Source organism: Oratosquilla oratoria, chromosome 16 (assembly GCF_046742065.1).
Source record: "Oratosquilla oratoria isolate Oo_2021 chromosome 16, ASM4674206v1, whole genome shotgun sequence".
Taxonomy (NCBI): Eukaryota; Metazoa; Arthropoda; class Malacostraca; order Stomatopoda; family Squillidae; genus Oratosquilla; species Oratosquilla oratoria.
Genome location: NC_134792.1, coordinates 36665696 through 36685208, shown reverse-complemented (window position 1 = coordinate 36685208; position 19513 = coordinate 36665696). Strand labels below are relative to the sequence as shown.

Genomic DNA, 19513 nt, shown 5'->3' with positions numbered 1-19513 from the left:
CAGGTACTGCAGAACACGATGCAAGGACCAGGCTAGGACCGGCTGACGTCTCGGCTCTCTCGAGGCGCGGATCCCCTTCATTAGAAGGTTTCGCGCCCTTTGCGGCACTGTGATGTTCATGCCGAAGTAGAGTGGATCAGCGAGGGCTGCGTAGTGAGCCAAGATTGTCGCCGGTGCCCTGTTGGTGGTGTCAGCTAGCCAAGACAGGAAGTCCAGAACTGTGCTAGCGGAGATGGTCACTATCGCGTGTCTCCGAAGGAAGTCCTGGAATCTCCGCCAGCAGGATTCATATTGCCGCACTGAGGATGGACGGTGAGCTCTCAGCATCTTGTCTACTGCCTCTGTAGAGAAGAGTTGGCCGAGAGCTCCCCGTAGAAACTCCAAGCGTGTAGTCGAAGTGACGCTTGGAGAGGTGCGGTAAGGCTGCTGGCCAGGCAGGCTGACCCTAGTAGAAGGGGAGAAGGGCACCACTTCATTAGCTCCCCGAACCACGGCTGAGCTGGCCAGTAGGGAGCTATCAGGAGGACCCGACCCTTGAAGGACCTGAGGGTCTGCACCACCTTCAGGAGGACCGTTGTCGCTGGAGGAGGAAATATGTAAACATACTTCCAGCGGTTCCAGTCCTCCGTGAAGGCGTCCGGGCCTCCTGCGCGTGTTCTGTGGTTGTAGGAGAGGAAGAGGGGGAGCTGGGTCGTGCTCGGGGAGGCAAATAGGTCCACCTCCGGGGTGCCGTAGCGGAGGGAGAGCGACTCGAACACTTGTGGACGTAGTTGCCACTCCACCGATGTCTCCCGGAACCTGGATAGAGCGTCCGCCCATTCGTTCTCCCGGCCCGGAACATACTTCGCCGAGAGAGAAATGGCCCTGCGTGATGCCTCGGCGAAGATGTCCTCCGACAGGGCTAGGAGTGGACCTGATCGGGCCGTACCTTGCCTCTGCACGCACTGTACTGCCGTCACATTGTCCATATCGAAGCGGACGCTCGTGTAGGAGATTTCGGGGTGCCGTTCGAGCTATTCTTTTACCACTATCAGCTCCCGAAGGTTGATATGTAGCGACCTTCTCTCTTCCGACCATCCCCCGCACGCTTGATGTCCCCAGCTCGACTGGAAGCCCCACCCTATGTCCGAGGCGTCCGTCGCTACTGTTATCCGAGGTGGGGGCGGGACCATGGGACTGACTGGCGTAGGACCCCTGGCCGAAGCCAGGGACGTAACAAGCTGTGGAGTGTTGAGGGTACCGGCCTGGGAAGGTCGCGCGGGAAGAGTGGGATGCTCCTGTTGACCTCTCGCGTTAGCCGTCGGTGTTTCAAGCGGCCCAGTGGAAGGGCCGGGGCCGCGAAGTTGAGGCAACCTAACAGGCCCTCCCACTGACGGCGGGAGAACGTTTGGGAGAAGAATGCCCTCCTGACACAGCGGAGTGTCCGAAGAGCGTTGTCTGGAGCCAGTGACAGGGAGGCGTTGATCGTGTCCCACTCGATCCCGAGCCAATGAAGTTTTTGTGTAGGGGTGAGGGTAGATTTGTCCCAGTTTACCTTGAAGCCCATCTCCGTCAAGATTCTTAAAGCCACCGAGACATTGGTTGATGCACCCTCCTCGGTGGGCGAATGTATCAACCAGTCGTCCAGGTACATGAGTGTGGAGACGCCTGCCTCCGCCAAGCGTGCGCCTACCACTCTCGCTAGCTTTGTGAAGACCCTCGGGGCAAGCGAGAGTCCGAAAGGGAGTCTGGTAAATTGATACGTCTCCCTCCCGACCTGGAACGCCAGGAACCGGCGAAATCGGGGGTGGATGGGGACATGCCAATATGCGTCCTGAAGGTCCAGGGACGCTAACCAGTCTCCCTCCCGGAGCACTGACCGAACCTGAGCCACCGACACCATCTTGAATCGCAGGGGTTTCAAAAATTTGTTCAGTGCGCTCAGGTCCATAACCAGTCTCGTTTTCCCTGGGTCTTTCTTTGGTACGGTAAAAAGACGGGACAGAAAGACCCGACCTGTCGCTGGTTCCACTATTCCTTTTTCCTTCATGTCTCTCACGTGGGGCAGCACTGAAGAGGACACCTTGGATGACGCGGGAGGGTGGCGTAGTGGCTGTGGGAGGAAAGAATAAGGAATCAGCTTATCGGTAGTAATGTGTATATCCCCCCCCCCCCAAGCCTGAAGGGCTGGGGCAAGTTACTATCCATACTATGTAAGAGTATCACCACAGTTCCCTCAGAGGATAAAGGTAAGGAGACCCACCGGGAGAGAGACCCAAGGCCAGGTGAGTCCCTGGCGGATGACCCTGGAGGCCCATCCGTGCGCAGGCCACGCGTGGTGCCAGCCCAGGAGACACCCCACTTGGGGGCCTTCAGAAGTTCTTGAACTTTTGCTGTTGTTGCTGCTGATGTTTTCGTTGGTTGGTGGTCCTCTGGGGTTGGGAGGAGGTGTGGTGTTGCGATTGTTGGCGCCGAAATGTCTGGGGCTGTTGCTGATGCGGGCGCTGGGTTATCCTCCCTGTGGGTGGTGGACGGTATGCCCGCTGTTGTTGTTGATGTTGTTGTTGTTGTTGTTGTTGTTGGCGCGCGTATGGGGGCGGGCGCCTGAATAGAGAGTGGGACCTGTAAGCAGGTAAGGGCCGAGGTCTCGGTTGGGATGGTTGTTGGATCTGGATGACGGTCGGGACCGTAGCGAAGACGCGGTCTGTCGCTTCCTGGTCGAACAGACCACGGGAAAGGGGAGCTGCTCTCACCACGCCCCGGCGAGCTATCTCCGGGGCCGACCGCGCTGCAGACTGACGAGCTGCCAAACGAGCCGCGGTGAAGGCCCTCGCTGCTGGGGGTAGGGCTGATGACGCCATGTTGGCTGTACCCTCTGCCACGGTAGAGAGTGCCGCCAGGGTGTCTCTGCATACATAAAACACGCGAATCAAATTAGTAGGGCGAGAAGGATCCCGATCCCCGGAGGGTGTAATAAAGTCACATCGCTCAATTGTAGAACGTATAACATATGCGAGGCCGAGGTCGTTTCCGAACGACCTCGTCCTTGGGTGCTAGTCAAGAGGCTCCGTCCTGGGTGAAGACGCTACCTGAGCGTCTCTCGCCAGGACAGGTCTGGACCCTCTGTATACATTGAAATATCCCACTCACCTCAATTCTTCCCGCGGGAAGTCCTCAAAGCTCGTGGCGAGCGTCGTCAGCCAGTTCCTCATCATCGCGATTGCCGTGACGGTCGAGATGGTAGAGGCAAGGTCTTGTCTGGTCGAGGCCTCCGTCGTCAGCAACTTAGTCTCCGGTTCACTAAGTTGATGGGGGAGGGCGGGGTCCCTGCCAGAGTGCCATAAGCAATCGCGCAGACCCTCCGGCGCGAAGGGTGGTGGCAGGACGACGGGGAATGATGAAGGGATATGCCGTCGAGGAGGAACCGTCTTGGGTTGGTCTTGGGCCCGCTCGAAGAGAGCAGGGATGTCTAAGGCCTTCTCTCCTTTCTCCTGCGGGAACCAGGCGTTTGGGGAGAGTGCTACCGCCGGTGAGTCCCCCGACCTGTCGACAAACATATGCCCATCAGGGTTTAAACGAGTGTTCTCCAGGAGAGCACCTAATGCGTCCAGAGTGTTAGAGGTGGAAATCCTGGAGGGCGTGGAGGCCGGGGCGGAGAGGGGTCGAATCTTATATAGAACCTAGCCCCCTCCGCGTCGTTGGCCCACTTTAGGATAACGTCATCTCTCCTCCTCCAGCCCTCCGGTAGCGAGTAGTCGGGAGACCAGGCCACTAGCTTGTGATCTTCTCCAAACGAGTACTCCCAGGACCGGGGAAGGTCACACCATGAGAAGGGGCGGAACTCAAAAGAGTCCGTCATGGTAGGAGGATAAGGAAAAGAACTGTAGTGGTCCTCCACCCCGTCCAACCCGACGGACGTCTGATTGGGGGGTTCCTCCTGAGAGGGGCCTTCTAGTCCTATACCTGTCGCCGGCACGGAGGGGCGGAGGGAAGGACCAGGAGGGAGAGTGGGAGGGGGGGCTAGAGCCGTAGGTTCAATAGGAGGTTGCTCTGGAGAGGGGTGCGTTATGATTTGCGCGGTCTGAAAGGCCGGATAATGTGATAGGGCCGATTCAAGGACGGGGCCTATCAGGGACGGAAGGAGGGCAGCCACTTGGGCGGCCAGAGTTCCCTCTCCCCTCGTGTCGTCCTCCGGCTCCCTGCCCTTGTGGGATTTACGGCGAGGAAAAGGAGAGCGAGGAAGGGAGGGTGAGTTGGGGGGAGAGGCTGTGGAGGGTGGGGACAAGCTGAGCGTCCTGGACCTCGGTGAGGCAGACCTCTTTTTCGAGCGAGATTTCCTGCCGGGTTCACGTGAGTGAACTAGGGAGGAAGACGAGTTCGTGGGGGTGCTTGACAAAGCAAGCCGTAAGGGTTTTAAGGACCCTTGATGTTCGGATGTATGGGGCTGCCGAGAGGCCTGAGGACGCTCGGGGACACCATACTCCGCAACATCAGACTCGTCCCCTTGTACTCCGAGAGGCCCAGGTTGTCCACCAACGGAAGTCTCGGAGACATAGGGAGACGGATGGCGAGGGCGAACGAGGCCCAATTCCACTCCTAACGCCGGATCCGCCCACACCAGGGGGGGGTCGTCAGCGGATTTCAATTTCCGAGCTCTGCGCCATGCCTCCCGAAGGTGTCCGAGGGCGGCTAGCTTGGAACGGGTTTTGGGAGGAGCAGCACGAATCTCCTCAACCCGCGCTTTGCACACAACGCAGGCTAGGGGGTTAAAGCCAGCTTGTGAGAAACAAGGGGCATGGCGGGAGCAGAGGTCGTGGTGGCCGTCTGACGAGATCCTGGCTGTGCAGCCGGATTCCACACACAAGCGTTTGGTCTGAAAATAGAATAATGATAATCATAGACGGGGTGTCCCAAAGGTGTCTGGACACAACACCAAAGGGGAAAAACTGCAGGAGAACTCCCTACGAGAACACAAGAGCACGAGCTGGAACCAGACTTACCGGCATGAAAGAAGGTGGGTTGTTGAGTGACCGACTCGTCTGGTTCCGCGATGCTAAGTGACGGCTCAATCCGTGCGGCCGAGTAAGAAGGGAGGGGATAGGGAGGGGGAGGTGGGGTTGTAGACGCTTGCGCCACCTGCACAGAGCCGGGAATTTTAAATTTCCGATGATTTATGCGGAATGTCCAACCACACACTCCCTTTCGGAAGTGGCCATTTGGCCAGGAGTGTGGTAGGGGATTACCGATATAGCTTCGCTGTGCAGGTTTCTTCTCAGCCGATAAAGGACAAGTTTTCGCGCTATTTTTTCAACCACAGAATCCCTCAGAGAGAAAAAAGTATACAGTACATACATACACACACACACACACACATATATATATATATATTATATATATATATATATAACAATTGAATAAACATAGAAATATGTAAAACGTCCTTTTTTTTTATAGGATAACAGCAACAACACCGTGTTGTACCTCAGGGTACCATGGATCATGTTCATAAAATATGCGTCGTGTATGAACTCTCCCGGATCGTCGCAAGGTTGAGGTCCGGGCGAGTGCTTCCCCGGCAAAGAAGAAATAAAATCACTGTTATGTTATAGGGGGTTCTATTAATAACCCTTCTGAGGGGGGGGGCGTAGGAAGAAAGACAAGAATGAGAGGAAAGTGTGAGTGGTGTGAGGGGTGAAAGGAGAGGAAGGACCTCGTATATCTGAGGACCTTACATTCCTTCCCACTGAAGACACCATTCGCCTTCGTCAGGTAATCTCTGGGGGGAGGTGAGCATTATGTCCGAAAACAAAGTCATTGTCAACGAACTCCTCTTGTATGTCGTCTGCTACAGCCGGAGGTTCCCGAGGAAGACCCTGGTGGTGAACGTCGTTCGCTTCTACTCGAGCGAAGCCATTCTTGAGGCAAAACACGGACTATGGGAGAGATCCCAGGAGACACTTGGAAGTGCTCTCGTTACCAGGAGGGAATCTGTCTACCGATCTGCAGAGGAGCGGAATGTACTGGACATCATTGAAGCTGTAGAACAGCTGCAGGAACTTGGGAAGGTTCCTGAGGTACTCGGGAAAGATTTGTACAATCTCCCACCACGTCCTTGTGAAGAGCTTTTGCCAGAATCTCTCGAAAATCGACTGGCTAATGTGGAACGTCGACTTGCGGCTTGCGAATTCGAACTAGTGCACTACACGAAACCCCACAATATAAAATTATAATGATCTCCATAATGAGAAAATATTATATAATTTTTGGTTTGTGGGTAAATTAAATTAATTCTGACCTCCATAGTTTTATTAGTAATAGTTCTCTAAATGCTACTTTTCTGTTTTAAATGCCCCAAATTCCTTTTGAAGTCTCTACCTTGGCTTGTTTATCTAAAATGAAAAACCCAACTAACTCAAAAGTTAGTACTTGATCCCTTACGTTAAATATATTTATCTAAGAATAAACTGTGCATTTATTTAATTGTATTTACACGATTGTTATTATGTACACTAAAATGTCTACATTTGAGGGATCCCATATCTGTCTCCAGCGATCAATTTTTTTAATCGTTTATGTGTTTATTCATTTATTCACTTATTTATTCATTCATATATTTGTTTATTTTTTACTAGACCATTTCCTCTTTTAGGTTGTTCCACAAATCGAGTCAACTGTAATATCATCATAATCTTCAGGTGGCTTTTCTTTACAGTTCTTCCTCTGTTTCTTGTTACTTTTCTGTTCCACACTAAGATATCTTCTCTGGTAATCTTGTCCACTCTCTTCACTGATTTGAACGTGGACTGTGTATACGCGTAGGTCACACCATCAACAATAGACCTGGCCAAATATGAGTTTAGAACTTTCATCCAATACATGATCCAAGACCGTGGTGTATCATCTATCTCTAGTTTTTCTAGGTTTTGATAATACGATGCCGTCCATGCTGGGAACTATTTTGGTTGATACCCTTTGTATTCTATCGATTTTTTATATCTTATTTGATCAGTACATATTATATCGAAACAAACATTATTTCTGAGCCATCAAAATCATGACAGACCATTTTATGTGTTTAGCAAAAGCTTAGGTTATTCCTGTAGATATACTTACTTTCTATGTAGGCCTGGACTTCCTGAAACTTATTCTTACACTGAGTGTATTGAAATACATTAATTTCAGAACTTTTATACTCAATAATTCAAAATGCTCTGCCGCTTCACTCGCCAACGTGCCCAATCGTGTGGCAACAACAAACTGATTTTCCGTATGGTGCATGTGCACTGCGCGAGGCGAAGGCTTCCCTTGTCCACGGCGTGTCACTCATAACTGCGGGAGCTGAAATCAGGTGCGGGCCGCCATATTTCTCTCTCTCTGTCTATCTATCTATCTATCTCTCTATCTCTCTCTCTCAATTCAGATGCGGGCCGCCATATTTCTCTCTCTCTCTCTCTCTCTCTCTCTCTATCTCTCTCTCTCTCTCTCGTGTGTGTGGTGGGTGTTTATGTCAGAGGAGCATGGAGGGGGTGGGGGGCTTGGGGCTTGCGGAACGGTTTCGGATATTACTCACATTGCCTTAACCAATCATCCAAAAACAATGTAACTATCATATGTTGATGGAGGTGGAAAAAGAAATCACGGGTCTACTTCCGAGTTTTTTAGTTTATTCCTAACCGGTTTCGCTCCATGCTTCCTCTGAGGAAGCATAGAGCGAAACCGGCCAGGAATAAACTCAAAAACTCGGAACTAGACCCGTGACTTCTTTTTCCACCTCCATCAATTTGTCACAATGTCCCAGCAACTATTATATATGTATTTTTTTTTTCTTTTGCGTAGCTATACACAAATCTTCCAAGGGAATGCAACTGCCTCCTCCTCTCCAGACTCTCATGCTACCACTATTTACACACACACACACACACACACACACACACACACACACACACACACACACACACACACACACACAAACTAGATGATGAGAGGTACAAAGACGGATCACTTCGAGCATAACTCCCCTTCCCGTATAATACAACTAGGGAGAGAGACTATCAATCAATTGTTGCTTCCAGTTTTATCGATCGAAACCCGCTGGCCCACAGTTGCTGGCAGTGGTACTCGGAGTCTCCGAACGACATCTCCGAGAACAAACAATAAACAGAAGTTTTGTGGAAGCGGGGCCAGGTGATTGGCAAGCAGGAGGAGGAAGTAAGCACTCGCCAGTTGTAAACTCTAGAGTTCTTCTTTTTTCTTGTCTTTTTTTTTCTCCGGTGGTACTTTGGTTGACCATCTCCACTGCACTTCGCCATCAACGCCTGTCACTGACTTCTTCCTACTGTCTCCCAAGTCCTTCTTCACAGTATCATTCTCTTGGGCAATCTCCTTCTTATTTTCCTATTCAATATAATTTTAATTTTTCTTTCATCTTCCATTCTCGCACAGTGCCCAATCTATTGCAGTTTCCTGATCCTGATATCTTCTAGAAAATTTCTCTACTGCTCTATTCATTTAGTGCAGCGAGTAAAGATATATTCCATCATCCATGGCCAATCCAGACACCAAGTGCCGGTCTCCTGGAACTGTACCTGAGTCTGGTGGAGTGTTGATTAGTGGCAGAAAAATGAGCATATCCAGTGTTCATCCTCCATGATACTGCTCAGTTAGTGGATACGTTATCTCCGAAATTGCCGTAATTCCCGAAGTTTTCTGAGGCCTTTAGTTTGGTTAGGTTAGGTTAGGTTGGGATAGGATAGATCTTACCAAGTACTGACTCGAATCTATAGAATACCGTTATATCAACGTCAATGCTGAGAGAACATGTTTACATCGCATTGACGGCATAATCTCGAGCGTTTGGATTGACCATTCTAGTTAATTCTTTTAGCATAACGTTCTACCCGTCTCATCATTGTATAGTAAAGGTCTTGCCCAACAAATTGCCTGAAGTTATTGAGAATAGTGGAAATCAAGAGGTTTTCAAGAAAAAGTAAAAACACACTTGTTCGCTGCATCTTACGACGTGCATGATACGATCATTACGGACGTATTTAGAGTAAGAATTCAATGAAGGTGGGGACCTGATAGTGTTGCATGTACGGCGATACGGGGCCCTGAAGAGAAACCAAAAGTAAAGAAAATAATTATAATAAAATTATAATAATAAAATCAAATCAAATAATATGTCAGCGGCCTGGCCGGTCGTGAACGAGAAAGAGGCTCAGAAGCAGTTCTGCGCGGAACTCGAGCATCGATCCACGGGTGTGGTACGCAATCCAGATCACACAGGCAGCGCCTATAACTGTCTAGTTGCTTAGTTGACGTGGTTGTGGTAGGAAGTGATGCTCTGGAGCGTGGTCTAGTGGTGAACAGAACAATAAATGCGAAAGAATGTGGCTGGTTCACTGAAGAAGTAAATGTATCGTCACCTCCAATATCAAAGGTGGGGCCGTTTATCCCTATGGACTGCGAAGCATCTTTGGATCAGCAGGTAGATCAATTTTATTGTTGTTGTTTTTATATGTAGGTATATCTGTTGAACTGGATGTTGCCCTAGTATTCCTACAAGTACTTATAAATCACACAAGTATCTGAATACCGTGGAAGTATTCGTGAAATTACATTACACTGGCATTGAAATAATATAACTAATCAGAGGGCAATTGTGTCATACATGAACGTACATTATTTCCATATAGACTTTTACTCCGTTCAGCCTGATTGTGTATTTTTTTGCTATAAATAGATAGTCGATATGATTGATAAGCCTTAGCCTTTTGGTTAGCACAACCAATTGATATGTTCATTCACTCTATCGCCACCTGATTTCATTCAGATTCAGGAAGCTCCTGGCCTCGTTTATTCTTATTACCGTTTTTCAGACTTATTCTCACCTTAACAGATTTAGGGGGGAAATCCTTAGCTGAATATAATCGTATGAGGTAAGCCAGAACCGAATTCTTAATTAAAGTAGACGAATCGATAAATATTTTTGCCTTATTTAGAGAAATGTCAGTTTGTCGATAAAATGTAACTTATTCCCATCACTTATATATCTCATACGCATTAATTGTACCTTATGTGATGCTCTATAGACTTTGTTCTGGCTAACACTAGACAATTTTATTCAGTTTCATGAACTGAGTGCAAATGGGATATATAACTTTCTTGATGAACCTGCCACAGTTACAGTAGGTACTAGTATTTACCTAGTTAAAAGTAGGTAATATATATATATATAATATATATATATATATATATATATATATATATATATATATATATATATATATATATATGTATGTATGTATGTGTGTATATATTCTTGCGTTGATTATTACACAGTATAGATATGTCATTACTAATGCTTCATTATGATAACTATGATCCCTTAATCTTAGTCTGGTGTCAGTCTGACTCAGATACACAGAGGTCAACGGGTAAGAGCGACACCCGCAAGCACAGCATTCTTTCCTGGCAGGTCCCTTCCCCGTCCTCGATTCTTCAGATATTTTCCAACGATTTGTCGGGTGACATCTTGAATTTTCAGTGACATTTTCACATTGTTGTTGCCCATAAATTCCACGTGCCATAATTATTGTATTATATGTGTTAAAAGGTAAATTAGGTTAAATTAGTGTAGATGATTATGATATCAGGATCAGAAGGCTGACTGCAAATTTGATCAAGATGATGTAGGTGAGTCATCAATAAAGATGGAAACGATAACTTGGGTGACGCTAAACGTAAAAGTAATCAAATAAATGTATATTATAGGCGTTCCTCGGTGCGTTCCGCTTTAGTTTGGCCGCGGTTAGCTCTCTCAAACTATTAAAGCAATATAGGGTGCCGGTATAGTATGTGACCTGCCTTTTGGATGTGGCCTACGAAATTTTTCTTTGGTGTAGTATGTTGCCTACCGGACTTTTATTTCGGTATGAACCTGTCTCTTATTAAGCTTTAATAGTTTGGGAGCGCTAACCACGGCCAAACTTAAGCAGAACGCACCGAGGAACTCGCCCAGCTCTGATTATAGGTAAGACGTTGTAAGGAGTTGTGAGGACTCAGTATCTTGTTTCAGACTTTTTTTTTTTTTTTCTTTTTTATCATTGGGTTACGGGCCCGCCGACGTTGGAAAACCCGAAATCAAAATAGAATGAAAACAGGCGAAATTCCCATTTTTTATTTCCGCCGAAGTGCCGATGAAAAAAAACAAAAAAAAAAAAACACTGTGGGTCTACTTTTTGTACAAAACATGCAAAGCTTGTTACGCACTGTAGCTTGTGTGCTCATCAGCTTGGCCAGTGATAAGGTATAAATGAAACCTTAAAAAAAATCCGACCTGACAACATGGCCTCCTAAAGGCTTTATAAAAACCAGTTGTTGGTTTATTTATTTTATTTATTATTTTATTTATTTTTCCCTCCGATCTAAGGGGAAGGATCCATTGTGAACGTAACCAAATGAAAAAAAAGTCTGTCCTTAGGCCTGTGTCACACTGTCCAGCGCCTTTATGAGTCATTGGACTCGAAAGGTTATGATGGGATCGTAACCAGAGGGGGGGGGGGGAGATGGAATCGTGATCAACAGCTATTTCCCTCCCGGAAGAGGGCTCAGAGCTCGCAAATGACCGACCTATGAGTAATGCGGCCAGATGATGGTCAAGTTAAATTAATTTAATAAAATGACGTGACCGTACCCACGGCTCTATATAACGATCACCGCCTTGCCCTACTATTATAACAATTTGTGTCTAATGATTCATAAGAAAGTCATTGCCAACAAGCCGCAACGGCGATGCCGGGCAGTGTGACATCGACCTTACGTCTTTTGTTCATTGGTGACGTAATCAGAAGCGTTCTGGTCTCGTACTCAGTAGTGGGTTCGAATCCTGCACTCCTCTCGAATTCACAGCAGTGACTGGAACCTTCCCCTTACAGTCCAAGCGCATACAGCACAGGTGACGGCTTCGGTCGCAGGTACTCAGCGCCTCGTGGCGTAGTAGGAGGGGTGGGGAGCGAAAGGTCACTTCTTCAGGCGCTTTGTACTTCTCATGAAGAACCTCGTTTCCGAGACACTGCAGCTGGCTTCACTTTATCTCCCTTCTAAGAAGAGGGCTGCTGCAACGTCTCCAATTGCAGCTTCTCCACCTCAAAGCTGCGCTACCTAGGTCCTACTCCAACCTGGAATCGCCACGACTGAAACAGTGACTGAAACTGGCATTACATTCGGTCAGTAACCAACTTCCCTCCCGCTACCTAACAATAACTTTATTCAGACAACTGACAATCAGTAGTCCTCCAGTACGTGACACCCGACCCCCCCAAAGCCTACACCTGTTCCTTGGGAGGAGGAGCCCTGTTGCTCCGAGGGCCGGCCCTGATCCTGGTTACCATCAAGCTACTTCATTCTAAGGGATTAGGCTCCAGTTCATCTCGATTGACCTCTTCCGTACCGATTATCACTTCTCCACTTTCTCTGGCCACTACTAAGCCTTATCGCATCCATCTCGAAGGCACCTTCTTTTCCAGAAGCGAAGAGGAAATGGATCATCAATGCTCAGCGTACGCCAGAGAGCGCGTCGCTTCACTCATACACTGACGTCATTCTCCACCATTTTTCGAAGGAAACCCCTATACAGCCACCCTTCCCATTCCAAACAACTTTCGGCAGTATCGGTCGACTTACCCCAGCAATAAATTCTTTGGAAGTTACCTTTAACAGTCTCCACTGCGTGGTCTCTTGTGAAAGCCACCCTGTAAGCAGGATCTACAACAGGGAGGTGTGCCACATGCCCATACAGCCGAAGTTGATGTTTACGAATTATGCTGGTAACAGGCCTTGGCTGAGTCTCACGGAGGAGTGTCTAGTTTGATACAAATTCATTTCAACAGTATCCCATTATTCATCAAAACCACATGGTACCAAAGACATCGAGAGACCTCTTCAAGTCATCATTCAATGCCCATGGCTCACAGCTTTACAGCAAGATAGGAAATACAAATAACTTGAAAATTCGAACCTTAGTCCTCTTGTACATCGACAGCGCAATATACTCTGGTTGAGAAAGGCAACAACACTATGGGCTATGCCAATCCTTTGATGGACTTTCTTACATGACTCACCACTGGTATGCACTACATTACTAAAGTATGTGAAGCTTTCCAAGACCCCAACGTCGCCACATGAATGAGCAGACCGAACTGTGTCTCACACTAAACCCCCATTCACATATGTCTTGTGCCAGGAAACCTGAAATCCCAGCGGCAGCGCCTCCCTGTGCAGTGACTCGAAGACTGTAGGCCTTCAACTATGACTTCCAACGATCTCGCAAAAAGTGCACCTTCATTGGCTAAAACAAAATCAATGAGCTTAGTCTTGGCAATGAATGCTACACTATGACAGTAACCCATGACTCTGTCCAATACCCAGTCCATGCAGTTGTTGAAAAGTGTTGAGATGAGGACACACTCAATTGATAGTAAAGAAGTTGGACACATATCCTTTACACTTTGCAGTATACTTGGTCCTAAAATACAAGCCAGACATCAGGTCAACAATCCCTACAGGAATCCCACAGATCTGCAGAAAATCATAAAACACTCCTCGATATACTGAACCTGAAGGTTTTGTGGAGGGGAACCCACGTTGCTAGCGTTTGATGATAATGACTTTGGGGGAGATACAAAAACAGGCAGGGACTACTCACAACACAAATGGAATCATCATGCAGAGTTCAACCACTGGTTATGATTGCCAAGGCAAAGGACCTGGATATGCAGGAAACACTCTCCTATAACCTACATCCATACCCACCATACTTAGCTTGACATGGAGGTTCCATCATCAAAACCAATAAGGCCAAGTTGGCTCGCCACATTGAAAGCCAGAGTCAGTCCAACAGTAGCCCTAACCCATCACCCAGCAATGCATGGATAGTATATGGTATGGCCCTTCTTCAGAATGAAATCTGTAAAACCATAGAACATTCAGTGTGCTACCACTCTGTTCTGTAATATAGTATGTGCGCAGGAGAGGAAAACTGTAGCCCGCTTTGGCTATGTGGTAGTGTTAGCATCGAGGAACCATGTGGAGATTTTGGCTTCTATTTTAATCCTGGCCACAGTATAGGATTTAGGAAAGGGTGGATCTACTCTTAGTAATGGCCCATGACTGCTGTTCACCACGGACCTGAGATGATGCATCAGCTTCCTCCAGGTATCATCACTACAGTGGCATACCATGGATACCGTCTCCTTCGTTCATGAATAATTTGTTTCTGACCACCTACAAGGTGTCTGAGCGAGTACCAGCCCTGCAAACCACGGAAAATGAAAGGGGAAAATGGAGTATATTCCATGTTTTTCACTGTACATCATGGAATGGAACCTATATATTCACAGAACAGAACCTATATATTCACAGAGCATGTCGTGTGCCATCATTCCGTTCTGTGGGCAGATATTCCGTTCGGTGTTCTGTGATATAGTATCCAGCTTCCATAGTTATCTGTGGGAAGGAACTGGACTGTTGTCTATGTTGTACTAGTGTGTCTGTTTCTTTGACACCAGCTAACTGGAGGTTGTTGGTTATCAACTCCCCATATGTGAAAAACTACAGGGTAGGGAGGTTGCAATTCAAGTTGATAGAGGGCCCCAGGGGTCATCCTGTCCAGAAGCTAATTACAGTACTCTTGGGGCTGCACCTCCAGATGGATGCGAAAGCAAGTTGTGAAGATGGAGAGCAGGGGGCTGATTTTCTTCAATATCCATCTCACAGGAGAACCACTGCCTGATGTCTACCATTAGTCCCATCATTAACTGTGATTTTTAACATGAAAAGTATGCCATGTTTTGTAAACCAATAATTACATTCTCTGAAACTAAGACATTTGTCCATGCAGAAGGCCATTGCTCCTCGGGACCGGGAGGAGTACGACAATTGGAGGTGCACCATCTTCACCCACCTGACTGATCGTGGCTCAAAAGCATTCCTCAAGTAAGTTACCCTCCAGCCTACCCTTCTATTCCTACTATATACAAAGGATTACAAAGGCAGAGCATACCGACAGGAGACCTTTTGGTCCATATGTAGGTTGGATGCAAAAAAAAATCTAAATGATAATAAATGAATAAATAAAAACTATAATAATGTAAATAACAAATAAAATACATAAATTAATGCATAGGTTTAGTTAAATAATAAACAAACAGATAAATAGTAAATAATAATAAATTGACATACAATTAATAATTAATGAGAATCAAACAGACAAATGATAACAAAACAAAAACAAATAATATAAAATAAATACCTCTTATTTCCTCTGAGTATAGTTTGTCTTTTTTATGTGGTTGATGTATGACTGGTCACCACAGGGTAGGGCATGGTGGCTGTATAAGGGCTTTGATAGATCTGAGAGCATGTGAGCATGTTCAAACCAAATCTATGTTGGTACTGTTTTAATGCTGGGTGGTGATATGAACTTAGATGCAGCTCCAGGAACTCAGTAACCTGGCATACAGAATAGGTGTTTTTTCCATCCTCATACAGTGGATATGTAGTTACCTTCTCCTGTATCCAAATTTCACATAATCCATTTTTCTATGTACAAGATGCCAGTGCTCACTCACTGGTCATATTTGATTTGATTCGTATACTGACATTCTATATTTATCTATTCATTTATATATATATTTTTTGCAGATATCTTGAAAACCTTGGAGATGGAAGCTGTCAGTATATGTACAGTTATGAATTTTGGTGTAGATGTGATGAAATGGAATTGACTGATATATACGACACATATATCAGTGACTCAAGTGAGAAGCAAGTGTGTGGAATTAAACCCTCAATGATACGAGACTTCTGCAAAGGAAAGGAAACAAAAGCTATAAGAGAACTTAAAGAAAGTATGAAACCACACTTAGATGAGAAATTTACAGATTTCAAAAAATACTTGGAAGAAAAATATGGTCATTTGTATAACAGGTGAAAGAATGCATTTTATGTGGACCCACATCTGCCTTCATCTCTGTGTACTTCTGTTGCCAGAGGTCCTGGCAAGGACTAAGAACATGGTGTGAAACCCATAGGGAAACAAGTGATGTCAACAATTTTAATTTCTAGTTTTTTCTTGCAACCAACATAAAAAATAACTTGTTTTAGCTTACTGAATATGCAGTGTAAAGTTTTGTGGTCTGATATATTTAGCTGCAACTAATTGAATAAGCAAGGTTAATCTATCCTTCCCTTTGTTTCCTGTTTAGTATTTTCTGTACATTTTACAAATACATGATGAAAATATATAGATTTCTCCATTGTTTCATTGTAAGTGCATTAATGGCTAGAATAATGACTGAAAAAAGAAGGTAGTGAATAATGATGACCCCATGCTCAGAAATCTGCTTGCTTACAGTGGTTGTAGAAGAATATCTTTGATTTATTTCAAAAGGATGAAGAACTAGATGTTTGTTGAATGGTGATCCCTTGTTAGGCTGTTTACTGTGTGGCCTCCATTTAACAAGTCATCCTCCAGTCTTCCTGGTCCATAAAAAATAAACTACCAATCCATTTCTTACCCTTTCAAAATCAACACCTGATATTCAACCACCAAGTTTTCATTTTACATTATACCTTAAGAAAGTGCAATGCGAGTGAGTGTATACATGTAAAGGTGGGTTTGACCCAGACAAATTAGGTCCAAGAGGAAGTCTGTGATTAGATAAGTGCACTTTATACTGAAATGTTCACTTATAGAAATTATATACCAAAACTTATTCAGTTATGCAAAGCAAGGCAGTGAAGGAAAATTTGTAAGTCAAATAGCAATTGATGATAGGTGAGGAGCATATAGTATGAAGCATGTAGCTGCAGCTGAAGCCCTTACCCTTGGCCTATGTATTTGGATTGTTGGGGCAGATAATAGTCACTGCTGGGAATTGCAGAATTAACCCTTCAATATCCAGGCTTACTTATAGATTTTGCTCTGACAAATACCAAATGATTATATTACAGTGGATTACAATGACAACCATGCCAACAGAAAACTTATCAGTCCATAGCAAGGATGAGTGGAGAATAACTTGTAGTTAAGCAAGTAATTAGGAAAAAGGTCAGTAAGTAATCATACAAACAGATTAATTGTTTGATGGCACAACATTTTGTTTAGGTGTCTATTAAATTCAATCTTAGAACTATCAACTGTACTATGTAACTATCTTGGCACAAACTGTATCTCCTTCATTGCACAGCTGTCAGTCAGTCTCTGACCTGTGCAAGGTCTTGATTGGTCAAGACGCATTTTAAGGTAAAAGTAAGTGCATCTACTTTTCAGCTGAATGATGTACTGGATTTGCCAAACCAAAATTTATTTATTTCATTATGGTATTAAAAGGAGCTGAGATATAACTTGAATTCTTTGAGTGATAATTACAATGTGCTTTCATGGATTGCAGTAAAATAAGTTCTGTAGTTGCTTCTAAATGTAGACAAGCAAGGACCATTTTGAAGGTCATTATATTTTCACATTTTCCTTGACTTTAGATTTGTTGCAGGAGAAAATGCAGAAATGGATGGAGTGAATTTGAGAACTAAAATAAGGTGGATGGGCAAGGTGAAGGGGCTTTAAATGCATATGAAATGTCTACTGAGCAGGGAAGAGAGAGTTCAAGAGATAGGAGTAAGTGGAAGGAGACTGAATGGATGAAAAGATGGTACAGCCTGAAGGAATGTTTCTTATCTGCTTTATGAATTATTTTGAATAGGTGAGGAGGGGGTTGCCATGCATGAAGCCATGGACGTAAACAAGTTCTGGCTGCCAGACTCTGCTGTAGAGAGTTGTGCCTTGTTTTGCCATTGACCTGAGTGGTGTGGAAGGGGAGAGGGATGATCTCTCTTCCATGAGGTATCAAAATAGAAAAGGTGATAGGAATTTTTAAATGTAGCAGGTGTATGCTTTGACTCAACTACTCTAATTATAACAGGAAAAGGACCTTTAGCATATGTATGACTATGATATGGTAACTAAAGACTTCCCTTCACCCTTCAACCCAACCAGTTTCCAAAGTTTGCTAACAATCTTGAGATACATATCCTCTGCATACTGATAGTCCTGTATTAACCATTAACATAGTAGGCATGCTTGGGGCTGCAAAGTATGAGGGGCTTCACATTTTTTCAGTGTTGGGTTTATAGTGGGTCATGGTACAAATGTAACAGCTGAACCAGGGACTACAGAAATCTATCATAATTTCTATTTCTAATTACACAAACGCGCATATATATATATATATATGGGGGCCCTATTATTCATTCAGTGCATGGGGCCTCTGAATATCTTAACCTTGCCCTAGGTGCTGACTGCATAGGTTTTGAAAAACACCCAAAGGTTTTTCTCGACTGAAAGTAAGATCTGAGCCTGAGAAGGGCTCTCTTTTATAAAAGGTCGTATACAAAATGAAGTCCAACCCTATGCTGAATAAAAGCATCTGGTATTTATCAAAATTAATTTTTTTAAAGCACATCACTATGGTGAAAGGGGCCATCTATCTTTTATGGTGAGGATGGTGCACTGTTTAGATATGTTCTTGCTAATGCCAGAATTTTTTTTTCAACTGAAGATGGCCATGTGAATGAAAGGGTCTAGCATGTAACCTCTATTTGTCTTTGGTTTACCTTTCAGTTGAACAAAATTATCTGATAGATGCCAGAGCAAAAATAATTATCAACGCCACCTTGTTGAAGGGATTTATTTGTAATACCTCTATGTCCACTAGTTTGATATGTTCCTGCTTTCCAGTGGGAATGTGAAAATCAAAGCTATTTTTTCATATTGGTGTAACACTTCTGTCTGCATAAGGAATAAGCTAACTTATAAAAAAAAAAAAAAAAAAAAAAAGTCACTTAAAGAGGTGCAAAATTTGGAAGAAATGTTTAACTAGCAACCAATGTGCACATAAAAGAGAAAACAAAAATGGAAGTTTCTTATTGTCCTTTGGTTACTTTTGACCCTAATTTCTTAGGTAGAGCTACAAGTGGTGGTTCTTTTAAATGGACATCGCGGAACCATCTCCCATATGGAGATGTTTCTTTAAAACTTCTCAATATCCTTAACCCCATCGAGGTACACATGACGTGCCTTCCATGGCAAACAGCATAAAGTCAATGCATCTGAAAATAGCCTCGTACTTCCCAAACACTAAAGTGTATGATAATAAAAAGAATGTGAATTTCAACACAATTATCAAAGGTTTATTTATCAAAGTATGACAATTTTAGCCTTAACTTTAAAAAACTACACTCAAGTGTGTGTGTGTGTATGTGTGTATTATTGTATCACAGCAGCCACTGCCTTAGAGTAAATAAGATTTCATATATATATATACATACATACATACATACACACACATGAACACAAAAAGTCTATGCATCTGAAAATAGCCTCATACTTCCCAAACAGTACAAGTGTATGATAATAAAAAGAATGTGAATTTCAACACAATTATCAAAGGTTTATTTATCAAAGTATGACAATTTG

The 19513-nt window shown here is 44.7% G+C and overlaps 3 protein-coding genes across 4 annotated transcripts; 1 reads left to right on the top strand and 2 right to left on the bottom strand.

Moving 5' to 3' along the window:
• Positions 1-1960: 1960 nt before the first annotated feature.
• On the bottom strand, positions 1961-3536 carry LOC143033898 (uncharacterized). Its single transcript, XM_076199518.1, has 3 exons — positions 3130-3536; positions 2243-2886; positions 1961-2092 (listed from the first exon to the last, which is right to left on the bottom strand). The coding sequence occupies exons 1-2, from the start codon at positions 3534-3536 to the stop codon at positions 2352-2354; spliced, it is 942 nt and encodes a 313-aa protein (XP_076055633.1). The 3' UTR covers positions 1961-2092; positions 2243-2351.
• Positions 3537-3577: 41 nt separating this feature from the next.
• LOC143033897 (uncharacterized) lies at positions 3578-5195 on the bottom strand. The gene is made up of 2 exons (XM_076199517.1): positions 4980-5195; positions 3578-4852 (listed from the first exon to the last, which is right to left on the bottom strand). Exons 1-2 carry the CDS (start codon positions 4983-4985, stop codon positions 3578-3580), a joined length of 1281 nt encoding a protein of 426 aa, XP_076055632.1. The 5' UTR covers positions 4986-5195.
• Positions 5196-9172: 3977 nt separating this feature from the next.
• LOC143033896 (uncharacterized) lies at positions 9173-19128 on the top strand. Of its 2 annotated transcripts, none has more exons than XM_076199516.1 (3): positions 9173-9466; positions 14882-14973; positions 15682-19128. In XM_076199516.1, exons 1-3 carry the CDS (start codon positions 9437-9439, stop codon positions 15968-15970), a joined length of 411 nt encoding a protein of 136 aa, XP_076055631.1. In that variant the 5' UTR covers positions 9173-9436; the 3' UTR covers positions 15971-19128. The 2 variants fall into 2 exon arrangements, with proteins under 2 accessions (XP_076055631.1, XP_076055630.1); XM_076199515.1 differs by having other exon boundaries at positions 9190-9466; positions 14879-14973; positions 15682-19126.
• The last annotated feature ends 385 nt before the right edge of the window (positions 19129-19513 follow it).

Coding starts and splice junctions, on each gene's coding strand:
- LOC143033896 (XM_076199515.1), top strand. CDS start 9,437: ATGGACTGCGAAGCATCTTTGGATCAGCAG. Junction 9,467..14,878: donor AAGCATCTTTGGATCAGCAG/GTAGATCAATTT, acceptor TTGTCCATGCAG/AAGGCCATTGCTCCTCGGGA. Junction 14,974..15,681: donor GGCTCAAAAGCATTCCTCAA/GTAAGTTACCCT, acceptor TATTTTTTGCAG/ATATCTTGAAAACCTTGGAG.
- LOC143033898 (XM_076199518.1), bottom strand. CDS start 3,536: ATGTTTGTCGACAGGTCGGGGGACTCACCGGCGGTAGCACTCTCCCCA. Junction 2,887..3,129: donor TTCCCGCGGGAAGAATTGAG/GTGAGTGGGATA, acceptor TTATGTATGCAG/AGACACCCTGGCGGCACTCT.